This window comes from Astatotilapia calliptera, chromosome 10, assembly GCF_964374335.1.
Source record: "Astatotilapia calliptera chromosome 10, fAstCal68.1, whole genome shotgun sequence".
NCBI classification, from domain to species: domain Eukaryota; kingdom Metazoa; phylum Chordata; class Actinopteri; order Cichliformes; family Cichlidae; genus Astatotilapia; species Astatotilapia calliptera.
Genome location: NC_137431.1, coordinates 11,372,518 through 11,390,930, shown reverse-complemented (window position 1 = coordinate 11,390,930; position 18,413 = coordinate 11,372,518). Strand labels below are relative to the sequence as shown.

The 18,413-nt window shown below is 40.2% G+C and overlaps 2 protein-coding genes across 4 annotated transcripts; both read left to right on the top strand.

Annotated features, from left to right (window-relative positions):
* The first annotated feature begins 1,281 nt into the window (after window positions 1-1,281).
* zfpl1 (zinc finger protein-like 1) lies at window positions 1,282-6,356 on the top strand. Of its 2 annotated transcripts, none has more exons than XM_026182867.2 (8): window positions 1,282-1,436; window positions 2,903-3,017; window positions 3,109-3,220; window positions 3,380-3,573; window positions 3,739-3,817; window positions 3,936-4,121; window positions 4,895-5,018; window positions 5,109-6,356. In XM_026182867.2, exons 2-8 carry the CDS (start codon window positions 2,916-2,918, stop codon window positions 5,293-5,295), a joined length of 984 nt encoding a protein of 327 aa, XP_026038652.1. In that variant the 5' UTR covers window positions 1,282-1,436; window positions 2,903-2,915; the 3' UTR covers window positions 5,296-6,356. The 2 variants fall into 2 exon arrangements, with proteins under 2 accessions (XP_026038652.1, XP_026038653.1); XM_026182868.2 differs by having other exon boundaries at window positions 1,297-1,436; window positions 2,900-3,017.
* Window positions 6,357-9,696: 3,340 nt separating this feature from the next.
* On the top strand, window positions 9,697-18,175 carry LOC113031005 (uncharacterized). Of its 2 annotated transcripts, none has more exons than XM_080307033.1 (8): window positions 9,697-9,781; window positions 10,812-11,069; window positions 11,394-14,019; window positions 14,422-14,450; window positions 14,600-14,761; window positions 14,850-14,916; window positions 15,020-15,124; window positions 16,413-18,175. In XM_080307033.1, the coding sequence occupies exons 2-8, from the start codon at window positions 10,930-10,932 to the stop codon at window positions 17,253-17,255; spliced, it is 3,972 nt and encodes a 1,323-aa protein (XP_080163159.1). In that variant the 5' UTR covers window positions 9,697-9,781; window positions 10,812-10,929; the 3' UTR covers window positions 17,256-18,175. The 2 variants fall into 2 exon arrangements, with proteins under 2 accessions (XP_080163159.1, XP_080163160.1); XM_080307034.1 differs by having other exon boundaries at window positions 9,712-9,781; window positions 10,818-11,069.
* The last annotated feature ends 238 nt before the right edge of the window (window positions 18,176-18,413 follow it).

Below are 18,413 nucleotides of genomic sequence, written 5' to 3'. Positions count from 1 at the left end.
CAGGCAATTCACATGTGCAGTGAACTGTGAAGGAAACAATTTGTATCCTCATTCTCAAATACATCCATGCCCATTTACACACGCAAGCATACATGCATCTGTAAAGACAAAAAGTCATTATTATGCATGAGCAGGCAGCATCATGCCCGCAGGGATGTCATTACCATGCATTTAAAAGCTGCTTGTCAGGGCAGGATTGAGATCCGTCATGGTGGCCAATGTGGAAGATGTGAAGTCGCTTTACTTTTTAAAGCAGAAGCTCTGATTTTTCTTTTCTTTTATTGTTTTTTTTGTTCGCAACTGATGTCCATCTGAAATGATCAAGTATTCTACGCACGTTTGTTATTGCTGTATTTCTTTACTCCCATTTGCATTCATGATATATTACTAAACCAAACTGAAGCTCAAACCGCTGGGATCTACAAGAGTAAATGAGCACAGACAATCATTAATCAGCTATTCAAAAAATGCATGCACAAACATAGGGCGATAATCTATATTGTGCAGCCTGGTTTGATGATGAAAGGTTAATGTCTTTATCTGGCGTTATAGCTGATTTCTAATTGATAGAAAATGCAGGAAATCTATCTATCTATCTATCTATCTATCTATCTATCTATCTATCTATCTATCTATCTATCTATCTATCGATATCTATCGATTGATTGAATTATATAATTAGTTTAATTGTACAGTCAGTATTATGAAAATAGAAAGGGAAGACAAATTTATTTCATCAGTCAGACACAAGCCCCTGGAGAGCAGACTAGGAGAAAAGGGGAAAGAGAAACAAAAGGGAGGTGTGTGTGTGTGTGTGTGTGTGTGTGTGTGTGTGTGTGTGTGTGTGTGTGTGTGTGTGTGGGTGGGTGGGTGGTTGGGTGGTTGGGTGGGGGGTATAATGGTGTTATCGTTTCATGAAAAACGCTGCTTTTAATCTACATCTCAGATGCCATACTCCAAGTATTCTGTATCATGAGTAATTTTTGAAGTAGGAAAAAAACATGTCGGCTAGTGCCAACATTTGGCCCAGGGTCTGTAACTTATGTCTGTTTGGCATAAGCGCCAAAGAGGGTTGTGATTAGAAACAGATTTACAAAACAAAGCATGGCTCATGCTAAGGTTTATACTTATCACTTTAGTACATTTAATTACCGATATGACAACATTCAGCTTTTTACAAATCATTCTAACAGGGTAGTCCTGTGCGCTTCGACGCAGCAGATGGCAGTATACGCCAATCGGTTTGTTTACAAAAACACACGAAGAAGAAAGAGAAGCGGAAGAGACGTGGCACATAAACAGAAGGAGGAAGGAAACAGTTTTACTGATGACAACCTCTGGAGCCGCCTTCCATGTGAATTCAGCAAGGAAGCTTAAATGACAGGCGTACCACATCACCTAAAGCGAAAGCGACTCGATTAATGTCTGTCTGATAGGTAACGTCAGTAATTATTGTCTATATTTGAACTTCGTCAACTCAAACAGCTAGCTAGTTTAGCTCGCTAACGCTGCTTTACCCGGTAACTTCCAGTTGAGCTAGCAGCTAGCCGCTGTTAGCTCAGTTAATAAATGTTAGAATTAAGCTGTGGCCGGGTGTTACAGCTGTCAAGACGTGTTAGTTGATATCTAAAAAGACGTAGATGCTGAGCAGCTGGGTTTCCGAATTACTTATGGGAAGTTCCCACGTCCAAACACTGCGTGCAACTATTACAGATAAAGAAATGAAAAGTACTGACAGTAAATACAATGAGTAGCATCTGTTGCCGTGTTTGAGTGGTATATTGCTCATATATAAATTGTGGCACGTTGACAGAAGAACCCCAACCTTTAAACTGCGTTATAATATCCAAAGAGTGTTAGGTTTGTTTGGGACAGTTCATTTGCTGACTGTGATATGACAGCAGGATGACATCAGCGAAGTAGTTATGAAGACCACCCATGCTTCAACCTTTGTACTTACTATCACCTAGCTAGGGCAAAACACTCAGCAAACGTCACTTATATTTAATAGAATTCTAAATTCAGAAAAGCTGAAGTCAAGTTTACTTCAGCCCCTGCAATACTAACATCGTTTGTAACTCTGTATGAAGTAATAATAATAATAATAATGGATACTTTATTGATCCCCATGGGGAAATTACTTGTTTTTCTCTGCATTTGACCCATTCACTCAGTGAAGCAGTGGGCAGCCCACTAAGCAGGCGCCCGGGGAGCAGTGTGTAGGGACGGTACCTTGCTCAGGGGTACCTCAGGGTAGCCGTTAAGTGGATTTGAACCGCCGACCTTCCGATCATGGGGCGACCACTTTACCTACTGAGCTATCCCTGCTCTGTACTGTACTGTAACATATCAACATAAGATCTGTTCTTTGGAACTCCTGATCCCAGGAGGAAACAAAGATTCTTTGGGGAATATATTTGGTTCAAACCAAATATATATGTTTCTCTTTGTGACTGAGAGAGCAGACAAAGCTAGCTCTTTATAAATTAAATTTGTATTAAAACCATTACATATTTTTCATGCCAGATGTTGAATAGGTTTATTTTCTTGAGCACAACATAAGTTAAAACCCGACTTATTACTTTTTTTTTTATTCAGGAGGATTTCTACACTCAATGTCAGGAATTTTGTCAAACATTTCCTGTCAGGAAAACATCAACAAATAAAGTTCTGTCATTTTTTGTCTCTAAGCTGTATTTAAAGTGCAGCTGACCTCAGGATAACTAGATTAAATGTGAGCCTTTAAAAGTCTCATGTTTTACAGGCATGCTTCATGTTTGTAGCTTCTGCTCATAGTAAAATGGAGTATAGCCTTGAAGTTACAAAATGACAATTGTGATCCTCAGTCTGAGCTCATGCTTTTTTTGGAGTCCAACACAAACTACTTGTTTGTCCTCAGCAGATTGCAGGTGGCCATGGGTCTCTGCAAGTGTCCAAAGAGAAAAGTGACCAATTTATTCTGCTTCGAACACCGTGTGAACGTGTGCGAGCATTGCCTTGTCTCCAATCACAACAAGGTTAGTGGGTGAACGCATGGTGTCACGCATATTTGTGCAAAACTTGTAGCATCACAGTAACCTTTTTTGTTTTTAACATTTTCTCCTTCAGTGTATTGTGCAATCATATTTGCAATGGCTTCAGGACAGTGATTACAACCCCAACTGTACTCTGTGCAATAATCCGCTCGCTGCACAGGACACTGTCAGACTAATCTGCTATGGTGAGATTCAAGTTTCTTTTCCTTCTTTTCCAGCAGTTCATTGTAAGCAGAACAGCAAAGATTAATGGAATATTTAAAAAAAAAAATTGTGCTCATAGCTTAAATAAATACGATTCTGATCCTATCTCTGCAAAGTGAAACTTTATTTTTCCCTCACAGATGTGTTTCACTGGGCATGTCTTAATAACCTGGCATCTCGACTGCCCCTCCATACGGCCCCAGCAGGATACCAGTGTCCCACCTGCCAGGGTCCAGTTTTCCCCCCTACCAACATGGCCAGCCCAGTTGCTGATGTGCTGAAGGAACAGTTGTCATCTGTTAACTGGGCTAGAGCTGGTTTGGGGCTGCCACTGGTAAGTCGTTGTTGTGTAATCTCCCTTTCGTCGTTGTATCCTGAAAACCAATAAAGTAAAAAAGCATACACAGCCATTCTTAGCATTTTCTGGTTGTATTTAAATATCAAGTTTACACGTGTGATGCTCTGAGATAATGAAGCGAGTGATGTTTGACTATCTCAGATTGAGGAGCCTGTCCAGGTCCTTGATGAGACTGCATCTAATGATGTCACAGATTATGCAGACTGGTCAACATTTGATTGTAAGCCTTACTCCGTTTCCTTCTCCGTTCTATTTGAAGTGTTTTCATTTGTAATAAAAGTAGCAAACATCAGATCAGATCAGCTGTCTCTCTTTTTTTTTTGTGTGTGTTTCTACAGCACAAGAACAAAGCAACATGTACCCCAGCCATTCTTACACCAGCAGCGCACCATCTAATTACATCTCACCTCCACAACAGGGAGACATTGGAGGTCCTCATAAGAATGGGGATCCAAACATGCAGGAGCACTCTATGATCAACTTTACTACTGGCACCGCCGGTGACACTATCACAATACACACAGGTACAGTGCTCAGAAAGCCCTCCCAATCTGCTCCCACTCTCTGCTTAGACCTTCCACCCTTTTTTGCCAAACAAAGCTAAACTTTTCATAAGCATTCTCATAAATGCCAAAATGCATTCAGGGTATGAAACATAAGTCCTTTTACCACCATCTGACTTCCATACCCAACCTCTTCAACCCCAAGTTTCCCCAAGTGCTGTCCTAAAATGTCTTTGTACAGACAATGATTAAGATTCTAGTGGTGACAGTCCACGATGCTGTGGAGCAGTGCGTCAACCTTGATGCCTAAATTGGGCCAAGAAATTGAAATTTACAAAATTGGGCCAAGATGCCTGTCCGTTATTTCTCCCCCATTCGTCTCTGTGCTGCGTCCTCAGGGACAGCCATGATAGCAGCTGGAGGACGTGTCATAAATTTCTTCTGTCAAAACTCTATCCATCCATTTTCTTCCAGCTGTCCAATTCAGGGTTGCATGGGGGGAGCTGAAGCCTGTGTCGGTTGTCAGGGTGAAATGAGCAGGTACACCTTGAACAGGTCACTAGTCCATGGCAGCGCTAAAGTAGAGAGACAGCCAACTATTCACACTCGCATTCCCACCTACAGCCGGTTTAGAATCACCAGTGTACCTGGAGAGAACCTGCACATTCCACATAAAAAGATCTTAGCTGGCTAATCGGTTTGAGCCCAGAACCTTATTGAACTCAGTAGCTCAAAATATAATATGAAAGCAGTTTTCCTTTCTTGATGAGACGTGATCCTTTTCTTTCCTCCAGCGTCATCACCGAGAAAGGTCTATGACACACGGGACGGTGGTCACAGCTCTGTGACACAGATCGACTTTGATGACGACAAGTATCGGCGGCGACCAGCGTTAAGTTGGTTTGCTCAAATACTCAAGTTAGTATTATATGACAGCATTTTGGGACAGAGACTTCTTTATTTGCTGTGACAGAAAATAATATGGGAATGTTCTTGTGATCTTTCCAGGAACCGCACTGGTGGAAAGCGGAGCTCTCTTTCCTGGAAACAGCGCGTCTTCATGCTTCTGCTGGTCGGAGTTCTGGGATTCTTTACGTTGATAATCATCATGGCTAAACTTGGACGCGCGTCGGCTGGCTCAGACCCAAATTTAGATCCTCTTCTTAACCCCAACATCCGTGTGGGGAAAAACTAATGACATGCAGTGACCCCTTCTTTTTCTCATGCGTTACACAACGTATGCCTGTGTAGAAAAAGAGCTGAAACTGGACTACTATTATAGGGTTAGCTCACCAGAGGGTGCTGTTTACCCACTGGGAAGAGGCTGTACTTTATAGTGGAGGCAATCCCTGATTTCTCTCTGTTACACAGGGCCATGGACCTGGGGACGTGACCAAGGCTTGGTGTGTTTTGGCAAAGGATTTGGTAACTGTTGCTTTGATAAAGAGGGGCAGTATTTGTATAATATTTGTCACTGATCTCTATAATTTGATTTTCTCTTTTTTGTTTTTCTTTTTCCTCAAGTTTACTAGAAACTAAACACTGTTGATGTTGAAAGAACATCTTAAGCTGGCAGAAATGCCAGAATGTAACAAAAAAAAGCCACCTTTACCCAGATGTAAACAGATTCCAGTTACAGGTTTGTTTTTGAGGGTTGTGAATCTCTCATTGAGAAAATGTTGCCCTCATAACTGGAGTTGTACCCCACACATAATACACAACTATTTACAAGTGTCTGCATTACTCCTGAAAACTGAATGCTTTGCTTTTAGATTTTCCATACATACCGTGTGTACATTTTTTCCTGATGTTTTTTTGACTGGCCATTAAATAGAAATGCTCCAGAAAGGCAGTATTTTTTATTTTATTTTATGGTGATGTATTCTTCTGCTGTGCGCAACAAAAATCATGCGTGAGCTATGTTTGAAATGCCACTTGTATAGCTTCAGCGGGGATGTTATATTGCACTTTATAGTGTCGTATATCAAACGTATTTATTATCTTATTGCCCAGTTTTAATGAACCTCCTGCTGACTGCTGGCGATGCAGACCAGTGATTTTAAGAGTAAATAAGATCCCACATAAATGACAACATTTCTGGATGATTTCTCCAGCCTTCAAAGAGCAGGAAGAAAGGAAAAAACAACTGCAGGCAGACAGCAGCCTGCAGGAGTGCGTCTTCTCTTCTACAGTATCTCACTGTGACAAAACACTACATATAGAGTACATCTGTTCTAATAAATGGTGACTTTGAAAGGTTTTGGAGTTTGTATCTTATTTCAGTAGGTTTTCATGTTTTTCAATCAGGATATATTTAAAATCATACTTTTTTTTCTTCTTTTTTTTTAAATTCTTCCACAGGGAGTATGCATGGGCTTTAGAATTATGTTTTGAAGGAGCTGCATGCTTGGACTTGATACATTAGGAAAAAAATACAGGCAGGCCTACATGGTGTAGACAAAGCCTGATGAATACACGGTGCTAAACCATGTGACTGCAAGCAACTCTAACTCAACTCCCCCTGCTGGTTTAACTTTGCTCTTAAAGATCAGAGTCTGGCCTCTGAACAGACTTCCAGTTCCCCTGTTTTAAAATGTATTATTATTAATTAAATACTTTATGCAGGGTTTTCCTGAATAGTTGTGTACATATGACAGTAGTCAGTGCTCAAAAGCATAATAGTTACAATTTGGGGCTTAAAGATCCAGAATCATATTAACTAAACCTTTTAGTCTCATCTCGTCACGCACTCACTGGCCACTTTGTTAGGAACACATTGCTAATACTACGTTCCTCTGGTTTTGTGATATTTGGCTCATATTTACTTCATAGATCAGCAACAATGCAGCCATTAGGACATGGGGACACTGTGGTCATAAAGGACACTGACATGTCAGCAACAATACTCATGCAGGCTGTGACCTTTAAACAATCCATCACCCTGAACTGTTGATACAAGGCAGGATGGATCCATGCTTTCATTTTTCAAAATTCTCACCCTACCATGTAAATGTTGCAGAAGACATTAGAATAGGCAATGTTTTTATTATTGCTGTTATTATGTTTTTCCACTCTTCTATTATCCAATTTTGGTGAACTTGTGCAAATTGTAGCTTCAGTTTCTTCTTCTTCTTAGCGGAAAGAAGTGTCACCTGATGTGGTCTTCTGTAGCCCATCTGCTACAAGGTTCAATGTGCTCTCCATTCAGAGATGCTGTTCTGCATACTTTGTAATGCATGGTTATCTGAGTTACTGTTGCCTTCCTATCAACTTAAAGCAGTCTGGGCATTTTGTTCTGGCAACAACATTGTCTCAACATTGCAACAACACTGAGAGCTGCCACTCACTGGATATTCTCCCTTTTTTTCAGAACATCCTCTGTAAACCCCGGAGACGGCTGGGTGGGGAAATGCCAATGTGGAAATGAATAACAATGAAATATTCATGTGAAAATGGCAATAGGATGCAGGAGCTTCAATTAACAGACCACAACTGGCCATTTATTAGAAACATACAAACATACAAAGAAATTATATGACCGCAAAAGTCATTGAATTCCTTGTATGGCAACAACTCCCGTGACTGGAGGCAACCACCAGCTGCAGTCCTAGAAGCAAACAAGGAATTAAAAATCTACACTAAATACAGCCGCTAGAATTACTAAACAAGTCAGTTCTGTGAATGGCGTCTAAAACAATCCTTAAATAAAAGGCAGCCAGTGCTCTGCTCATTTTCTGCCTACAATTAAAAGTAATGTATGAATTAATAAATACAAAACACACCAATACAGAAACAGTAAAGCTTTACAATTATTAAAACTACTCATAAAATATCTGTCATTTCATTTTATCTGGCAAAAGTATTAGTCAGATCTGGAAGTCAGGCAGGAAGCAGGCCCTACAGCTGGCAGCAATCACCTGTGTGACTCACTTGTGATTGGCCCTTCCCTTGCTTGGTGTTCCTAAGCTACACTCAGACCAGCACACCTGGCACCAGGAACTATACCACATTTAAAGTCTCTTTATTACTTCTGTTTGTTTATTATTAAAATGATCTGAGATTCAGGAAGTGACCTTAAGGCATGCTTTGGATTGTTCATGTGATGTACCAAGTGAACCTGCATCACATGATAGGGCAAGATACCCATTCAACAGTCATATTTTCCCTGCATAAAAAGTTTACTTAAAAGCTATAATAATTAAATGTATTTGAAAAAGGACAGTCACAGTCTTTTAGCGTGGAGAGTACAGCATTCATTTCTGCCTGCAGTGACTTATTGCGTGATGTAACTTTGCCACATCCTGATTTATTGAGTCCTGTGCAGATATTAGTGTTATAAATATCCACCAATGCGCATGAGCATTATCTGACTCTCCCAGCTTTCCATTGTGCATGCTATTGATTTTCTGTGGTTCTGAGCCACGGTTACATTGATGAGGGGAGACCTGCCAGCAGTTATCAACATGCACATGTTGCAAAAATTACAAAGCGGATCACAGCTCTGTGGTATACACCAGAATATTTTGATTGTATTCTCCAACATGTTACTCGATACATGAAAATTTTCTTTGGTGGTTTAACATAACCGCTTGACTGCTTTGTGAAGTCTAATGGTTTTTGTCACTCTATCGGAGTTCAATGTATTTCTCAGTAACTCTGAGTTATTAGATTGTCCATTGCACTGACATAATAGGGACATCCTGATCAATACGTCCACACTTTCTTGTTAACACGCTGCACACTTTTCCTGCACTTCACTGCACTCCTGATGCCAATCGTAGGCAGTAAAAATGTCTTTGTAATGAACTCTCACATCTGGAGTGAGTTTTATAGGCTAGCTTGGCCTTTTTAACAGAAGAATTTTCATTTCCCCATCTCTAACACATTAACAGACAAAAAAGAGCATTTTGTGAAATGTATGATACAAGAAGATAACATCTGATACCCACCCACCACCATGCCTTGCAGTCATACAGACTCGCTTCAAAAACAGTTTACCTCACATTTTGTTCCCTTTGCTGTTCCTATTTTTGATGAGCCCAGCTGTACGTGCCCCTGTGCACACTGAGCAATGAATGCTGGAAGCCATTGTGTTTTTTTGGCTGGCATAGCAGCTCACATCAGTGACATTAAGGCTTCATTCTATCGCTGTGTCTTCAGGCCATTTCCAAAATAAAGATAGATTCTTGTGATTTTTGAGACTTCTTTGGTGATATATTGAGACAGGAAGACAAAGTTCAAATAATGCAGCGCTGCTTCGATGTCTTGCAGCTTCAGCAGAACAAAACTTGTACAAAAATCCAGAAATATTTAAAAAAAAAAATGAAAGTGAATGAAAACTGCAGTGAAAATTTATGTTTCAGGCTTTTTTTTTTATGTACACTGCAGAAATGTGTACATGTGGCTTGTATTGATTTTGGAGTTATACTGTACATGCACAGACCAATACATTCCTCATTCAGCTGGTTATTTTTAAATTCAAAAGGTGTCATACAGAGTATTCAATAGAGTTTAATAGAGTTCAAAGTAGCTGCTCGTGGCAGCTTTCCTTTCTGTCATTGGACGGTGCAGGAGTATAAATTGAAATGGGAGTGTGTGTGCTTCACATGTGCCTCCCAGTTCAATTAGAAGGCTCATCACACAAGGGAAGCTTCTGTGAACGTCAGGGCCCGTGGAAGACTGTGAGTACAGCTCTTGTCTCTATGGCAGCTTAGTTAGTCACAAAAAAGCAGCTGAAACAGTTTTTCATCCTCTCGAAACCTGTTGGTTTTTATTACATGTGAGAAATGACACTGATGTCAATGCTGTAATTTTAAGTTTAAATTAAGTTTAAGTAAGTTTATGTTATTTGTTTTCATTCTGGATCTAGATTGCAGTAATCTAGAATAGATCTATGAATTTGTAATCACTGAATGTATATTATAACAGGCATTCTCAGATTTTATAGATGCAAATATGAAGTATTGCTGTGTTCCTGTTATTATGCACACTTTGAATATGATAGAAAAATAAGCAAGACTGAAAGCACAAACCTCCACTAAGGCAGCTCACTCTCTTGGGGTCAACTTCAAAGACAGGCAGATGTGAAATGTAAACGTGAGGTCGGAGGTCAAATGTGACATGACATTTGGATACAAACTGTAATGTAAGAATCCCCATCATATACCAGTTTCATTTCCTTTATTCTGCCAACGCAAACAAAGGCAACAGAATTTTAAGCATAGTCTAAGAGAAAGTTTTATCAAAGTTTTACCTTATTTGGCCTTGAAGAAGTCAGAGGTCCAAAGTAATGTGATATTTAGAATCCTCATATATCATTCACTACATACCAATACCTTATCAGTACAAACAATGACAATAAGAAATATAGTTTAAATAGATCATTATTATCACATTGAAGCAAAGGTTAGAGGTTAAATGTGACATAATATTTTAAATCTTTCTATGGTACAATAAACACCACAATTTTGTTTCTAAGTTATAAGGTTTTTAGTCAATTCTTGACTAATAAATCATTACATTGACCTTGAAGAATTGGTGGATGTAAGCCAAATTTTAATGGACTGCTGACATATCCTACTCTACACCCCTACAATGTTTTATCACAATTCATTGAAAAACCTTTCACATTTATATTAGCAGAGGTAATAATGTGATCAAAGCAGAGGGATTTATATTGTAAAGTTGTAAATAAAGCAAATATTTTCCCAGGAACAGAGTTTGTGCAAGTTTCTGAGGACTCCTGATTGCATTGCCAGCTGATGGAAAAAAATTCAGACCTGTACATCCTCATCAGAACACCAGGGAGATCATAAGTCACAAGGCAGAAATGTGTGATCATCAAGAAAAAGAGCACAAGCACAGAAGACCAGCCGGCTCCAAAGGTCCACATGTGAAGCACCACCATCAAAATCAAGGCCATCAGCGTCACAATAATAAACAAAGGTCAGATGGCAACGATAGTCATGAGTAAGTCCATCCTTTTTCTAACTGTATGTTAACAGTAATTATTTAAGCATTTCATATAGATTTTGTTTTTATTTTTACAAAATTAATCACACATTAATTAGACCTCACATTAATCATGTGAGGTCTTTTCCATTATCAGTGATGAGAAGTAACCTTTTCACCAATCACGTCATATGCTTTCAGAATAGAATTTTTGTTTCTTCTTAAAATTGTCTTGGGGGAATGAATCTCTGGGGTTGGTTGGTAGTTAGGCTAACCAAGTATCAGAATTAATTTACTGTAGACACTGTGCCCTTTAACACCCATGTTTTCTTTTTGAAATAGCACTCATTCTACAGCAGAGGAGAGCATTTTGAGTGATCATCATACCAACCGTCAACATCAGTCCGAATCTCACCATTACCACCACAAGCAAAACCATCGTCATGTTTCTCTTTCACAAACTTCCTCAAGTTCCTCAAGCCATTCTTCTTCATCCTCTTCATCCTCTTCATCTTCATCGACATCCTCATCTTCCTCTTTGTCCGCCTCTTCTTCTTCCTCCTCCCCTTCCTCTTTCTCTTCCTCTTCTACAACATCTTCCTCTTCTTCTAGTCTGTCTTCTGAGAACAGCAGCAGAAGTGACACTTCAGATAGCAATCCTTTCAGGAAGCCACAGCATTCACAATCCTGGACCGATATCTCTGGAAAACACAAGTACTTTGATGAAGGAGATGATATGGCTCCTTTGATAAATAAACCAGCTAATCTAAATGAGCTGCCCAGCAAACAGAAACAAGAGAAAAGCAAGTCCTCTCGTTGTGGCCCCAAAAAGGGAACCTCAAAAAGCCCTAAGAAAATTGCAAGAAGCTTTGAAAATGATGGAAGTTTCCGCAAGGCCAAATCAATGGAGGCTCTCACCACACCCAAAGACAAAGGACATGGAAATGAGGATGAAAATGAATCGGAGAAGAGGAAAAATGAAGCCAGGAAGAATTTAATGAAAGAAAAAATGAAGTTCTCTGCTTTTCTTAATGAGATTACTCGGCAGGTGCTCAGCCCAATGAGGCTAACCACTCTTGGCGTGACAGATGCGCAACGACCCTGCAGTCCAGGGCAGGCCTCTCTTAGATCCAGGAAGGCGGACAGCAGGACTGACAAACCTAGAAAGCAAAGAAGCCGGCCCACCAGTGCGGACTCAATTAGCTCCAGCAAATATTCACACTCTTCGCAGTTGTCTCAGTCTAAATCTTTCCACGGTGAAAGTCGCTATTTTGAAGAGTCACCCCATCACATGCATCATAGGCCAAAAAGCTGCACAGAATTCAGCTGTTTTAGAAGACGTCACTCATGGTCTCAATCTCCTGAGCGTCACTCCCATTCTTTTAAGCACTACCATAACCACCACAAAGGAGACCATGAGACTTCTAGTCACCATCACCATCATCATTACCATGGAAATAGCCCAAGTCCTCACCATCATCACAGAAAGGACCACAGTCCTGTTTATCCCCATGGAGATTCACATAGCCATACCTACCACAACAAAGATCACCACTCTGCATCACATCACCATTACCGTGGGCAACATCGACATAGAGAACCCTATAGCCCATCCCATCATCATAGTAATGCACACCATCACCACCATGGCAAGCAATACGGTCATGTTCATCACCATCACCATCATCATGTAGACCACAATAGCCAAGGCCATCACCAAGGAGACCATGATAGTCCAGACCATCACCATCATCACAAAGACCACCATAGTCCAGACCATCACCATCATCACAGAGACCACCATAGTCCAGACCACCCACATCATCACAGAGACCACCATAGTCCAGACCATCACCATCATCACCAAGAAGACCATAGTCCAGACCATCACCATCACCATGGAGACAACCATAGTCCAGACCATCACCATTATCACAAAGACAACCATAGTCCAGACCATCACCATCATCACAGAGACCACCATAGTCCAGACCATCCACATCATCACAGAGACCACCATAGTCCAGACCATCACCATCATCACAGAGACCACCATAGTCCAGACCATCCACATCATCACAGAGACCACCATAGTCCAGACCATCACCATCATCACCAAGAAGACCATAGCCAAGGTCACCACCATCACCATGGAGACAACCATAGTCCAGACCATCACCATCATCACAAAGACCACCATAGTCCAGACCATCACCATCATCATGGGGACCATCACAAGCCAGACCATCACCATCATCACGGAGATCACCATAGCCAAGACCATCACCATCACCATGGGGGCCACCACAGACCAAACCATCACCATCACCATGGGGACCACAATAGCCCAGAACACCAACTTCATCATGGGGACCACCACAGCCCAGTGCATCAGCATCATGGAGACCACCGCAATCTGGGGCATCCCCATCATCATCATGGAGACCGCCACAGTCAAGATCATCATCACCATCATCATAGAGACCACCACTTTTCAGACCATCATCGTCATCATGGAGACCATCACAGTCCAGAGCATCACTATCGTCACCGTGACCATCATATTTTGAACATTCACCATCAACATGACCACCACAGTCTAGATCATCATCATGATGATGTTGATAGTTCAGGCCATCATCACCATGAAGATCAACATGGGGAATCTCATCAACATCAGCATCATGGAGACCAGCACAATCCAGGCCATTGCGCACAACATGGAGACCACTACAGATCAGGTCATCACCACCATGAATTGCATCCCAACCAGCACCACTCAAGAAACAATGATTTTGACCACGATGACCACCACACTCATTTGAAGGGGCATTCTGCTGGCAGTCCACTGGCACACAGGAAGACGGAGCCTCTTTCCATTAAACCAGAGTCTTCCATGACAACAACAAGCAACCCCAGCAGCCACGAAGAGGAACGAACAAGTTTCATTGGCCCATCATTACAACAAGTATGGCATTATTATACTCACTGAAAATGTTTTCTATTATGATGTGCATACACACAAGTAACTACCAGGATCACATGGCTGCCTGTGTTTTATGTTTTTTATTATCTGGTTATGTAATGATGTTCATCTAATTTCCGTTCATATTGATTTGGGCAACAGCTTACACGTCATGGCAGACAATAGATCTGCAAATGACGTTCACGTGTTAAAGAACAATAGATTAGTTACAGAACAATAGATTAGCTACTAAATACAAACTAATAGCAATCAATTTGACATCCTAGACTAATATTATGTGTTCATCTTTCATTTCATTTCATTTTTCACTTTAGGCCTAACAGAGTACCCGTTGAATGCTTTTTTTAAAAAAAAATAATTCATGTATTTATTACTTCAACGCAGGAGAAGAAAGAGGAGCTGGGTAGAATCATGTAAGTGCAATGTTATTCATTTGGGTGTTTGGGTATTTGGATGTGTAACATAGAAAATATGGAACTGTTCATTTAAAAAGAAAAACAACGATTTAAAAATAAATGGATCAAAGCTTGACAACTCTTGCTTTTGTCTGTCTGTATTTTAGGATAATACAGGAACAAAATGAAGGTCTGCACCACAGTTTGCTGAAGACAGCTGTGAGGATGGAGTGTTTGGGAGAGGAATTCATGAGTAGCCAAAAGCTGTTGGAGGCGGAACTTCAGAGGACACGCACAGAGCTCAGCAACCTCACAGAGAGGTTTAAGAGGTGAAGAATGCCTTTTCCAGAGACTAACTGCAAATAGTGATAACTGTTATAATGTTTGCTGAGTAAGTCTGTCTCTGCCTTATTTCAGACTACATGATAACTGCTCGTCCACACAGCAGACTAATAACGTTCTGGAGCAAAAGCTTCACTCAGTGGTGAGAAAGCAAGCATGGCTGTACATCTGATGTAAGACATCCATTACTATAAACATATATGTGAGCTATTACATCTTGTTCCCCCATTTTCCTTCTGTTTCAGACTCAAAATATGGAAGAAGAACGACAAAGATTGAACTGTCGTATTTCAGAGCTGACACAGCAGCTTGGTAATGTGAAATTTGGCAACTCTGGCGAAGTGTTCAGTGTAAGCTCTTTGGCATTCTTTCATTTCTAGGTCTGGAAAATATTAGTAACATTTAATTCTGGCATTCCTTGCAAATATCAAAGTAGCGGCTGCTAAGGTTGCAGAAAAAAAAATCTGATTGTTTAGATCAATGTGGAAAATATCTCTAGGTGCTGCAAGTGAGCTGCAGTAATAAAATTAATTCATTTTGAAATTACTTTCTAGTCACATACAGTTAGATATTTATATAAATGTATTTCATTATATAAAAAATAACTTTAAACTGGTAACAAGGGGGTGGGGGTTAGTTTGTGATATTAATAATTACTCTCACCTAAATGTACCACTCTGGTATTGAAGTTTGTGTCCCAGAGGCAAGTGGGTCACACACTGGCCTAAACACGTGTCTGAGTAGGATTAGCAATTTATAACCAACAGCCTGTGTAGTTTATGTTTTTTGAATACAGTTTTCAAATGCATCACTCTTTCTTGTATTTTGATTAGAGTGAGATTTATGATTCGGTAGCCCTGGAATGCTTGGTTTTTAAGCAGGCCCGCAGCACTCTTGATATCAGGAATGGCTTATTGCTCAGGTGGCAGAGCGTCTCAGCCACTAACCAGAAGGTTGGTGGTTCGATTCCAGGCTGCTCCATTCTGCATGCCAAATATCCTTGGGCAAGATACTAACCCCATGTTGCTCTCCGATATATCCATCCGAGTGTTAGATACTTAGCGCTTAAGCTTAGAAGTGCTTGGGTGAATGGGTGTGATTGGGTGAATGGATTAGCTGTATAAAGAGCTTTGAGTGCTCGGAGAGAGTAGAAAAGCGCTAGATATAAGAATCAGTCCATTTACCGTTTATGGAAAAATACCTAAATTCCCACTGAATTCAATACCCCAATAATAATTTGATATTCTAGTTGTAAGTTTGTTAAATAGATGACAAACCACATGATTTATGGTGTTTCTAGCTTGTGATTGACAAAATGCATATGTATGTGGAGTGTCGTTGGTTTCTCAGTCGGATCCATTCATCCCTTGTGATTTCTGATGTCTGTGAAGATGATATTGACCAAAATGTCAAATTTGAGGTTTCAGAGTCCACATGACATGCAGGTTATATTAGTCTTTTCATACAGTATGAAGTATAAATATGTTTTTCCTATGTCTTAAATAGTTTAGAGGACAGCGTAGCACTCGGCATTAGTATAATTTTGTTCATACAAAACCTTTGTTTTCCTTTCAATCATATTTTGTATTTATTATTTCCAAATTCCATTGAACTGATCAGTTTCTCTTCTCATTTCAGGTGACTTCTGCAATACACAAAAACAACCATCATTTTCAGTCAGATGATACCATTAATCAGGTGGTTCTCCCAATCGCTCCCCCTCCAGTTCAGTTTATGGACAACGATAATTATGGAAAGGTTAAAGCTGCTGGGCAGGAGCAACCTCTAGGGTCAGTCCCAGAGGAGGAGGAATCTGACTGGTCTGAAGTGGGAGAAGAGACCCCACGGCTTATACTGACAGGATCAAACAGGGGTCAGACCTGGAGACACCGGGAAGCAGACCTGGACAGAGACAGCGAGTCAGGAAGTGAGGAAATTCCCAGACGACACTCTCCACGCCCACTGCAAATACCTCATCTTCAGTTCACCTCCCACAGTGACAATTTACCTGCACCACAAACTAGTTCTCGCCCTTCTGGCATTAAGAATCTTTCTGATGACATTACAGGTGAGGGAAGTTACAGGTCCTCTAGTCCAAATCATGGATCTGCCATTCTTATCCGGTCAGCAAGCCTGGAGGAAATTCCTCTGGCATGCCATCACATGCAAAAAGAGCTGAGAGGCACAGAGGCCATGATGGACCTCCGCCATCGAGGGAATGAAGCTACTGAGGATTTAGATAATGAGATCATTCATCATTGGAACACAAGCAACCACAGGGTTATTGGGAGGCCAATAGATAGCAGTATGTCAAAGGCAGAAAGCAGCTTGGCCAGCCTGCAGTCAGCCGAGCGGATGCTAAACCACTTCATATGTGATTCTTACACTACAGAGGGAAGAGAGCAGGACAGGGCTGAAGTACATGGCTGGATAGGAGGGATTCCAGATGAGGTGCTGAAAGGAGAGCGAACAAAGCTGTGACAGTAACATGACTGCACTAAAATCCTAATTTAATGTAGCTGTAGTAGCAAGTTTAATGAATAAGCTCGTTTTAGTGGTTTATGGATTCAGCCACATTAATTTGATGTTTGATGTAATTTAATTTCTGAATTTGAAAAGTAGATTTTATGGATTTACTTTGATAAACTTTCCTACTGTCCAATTGGTGTATTCAATAAAAGCGATGAGTTTCTAGCTTTAAATTATTATAGCTGGCATTTGCTGAAAGTGATTGTTGGTTGATGAATACTATATTATACTATACTATATACTATATATTTTCCACTACTTGGAAAATCCTGTACAGCTTAGATAAACTGATTAATTCATTGTAAAATGTAAATGTGTATTTTTGTTGCATAGATACAAATAGAATGGTCAGCCAAAACCACTGACAGGTGGGCCTCCAAGGCTCCACCACAGAGCCCACATGAGCCAAAGGTTCCACTGCTGAAACAACAAAATAGCCACAGTTCATACTCTAACAGGTCAAATGTGGTTTTGTGGCTAAAGGAGGACATACACAATGTTAGGCAGGTGGTTTTAATGTTGTGGCTGATTACTGCAGTTCCTTTTCTTTTTTCATCATTGCAGAATTTTAAAAAGTCATCATATAAGTTATACTTATTTACATAGCTAGCTACTGTTAGATACTCTTGAATGCTATAAACAACATCAAGCACAATTTAAAACAGTTAAAAAGATTATATTGAACCTGATTTCCTTTCAGTTTATAGTACAATTTAATTATGATAGGCTTGCCTTACATGCTACTGATAATATATATATATACTTATAAATACGGTATTGCTATAGCTTTTAAAATGTGAAAATTATGTTATGTTTGCTGTTTTCCTCATATTACAATATCCTGCCAAAATAAAAGCTTGCAAATGAACAGATTTTACAGTTGTGTCTCTGTCCATGTCACATCTAACTGAAATGAAAAAAACAAACCCAAAACAAAACAGTGAGACACAGTTTCAGCTGTGAATAGAATAGAATAGAATAGAATTCAACTTTAGTGTCATTGTACATGTCACAAGTACAAGGCAACGGAATGCAGTTTGCATCCATCCAGAAAGTGCTTTAGCAATAATATAGATATATTACAGAATATAGATCTATTATAGGTATGTT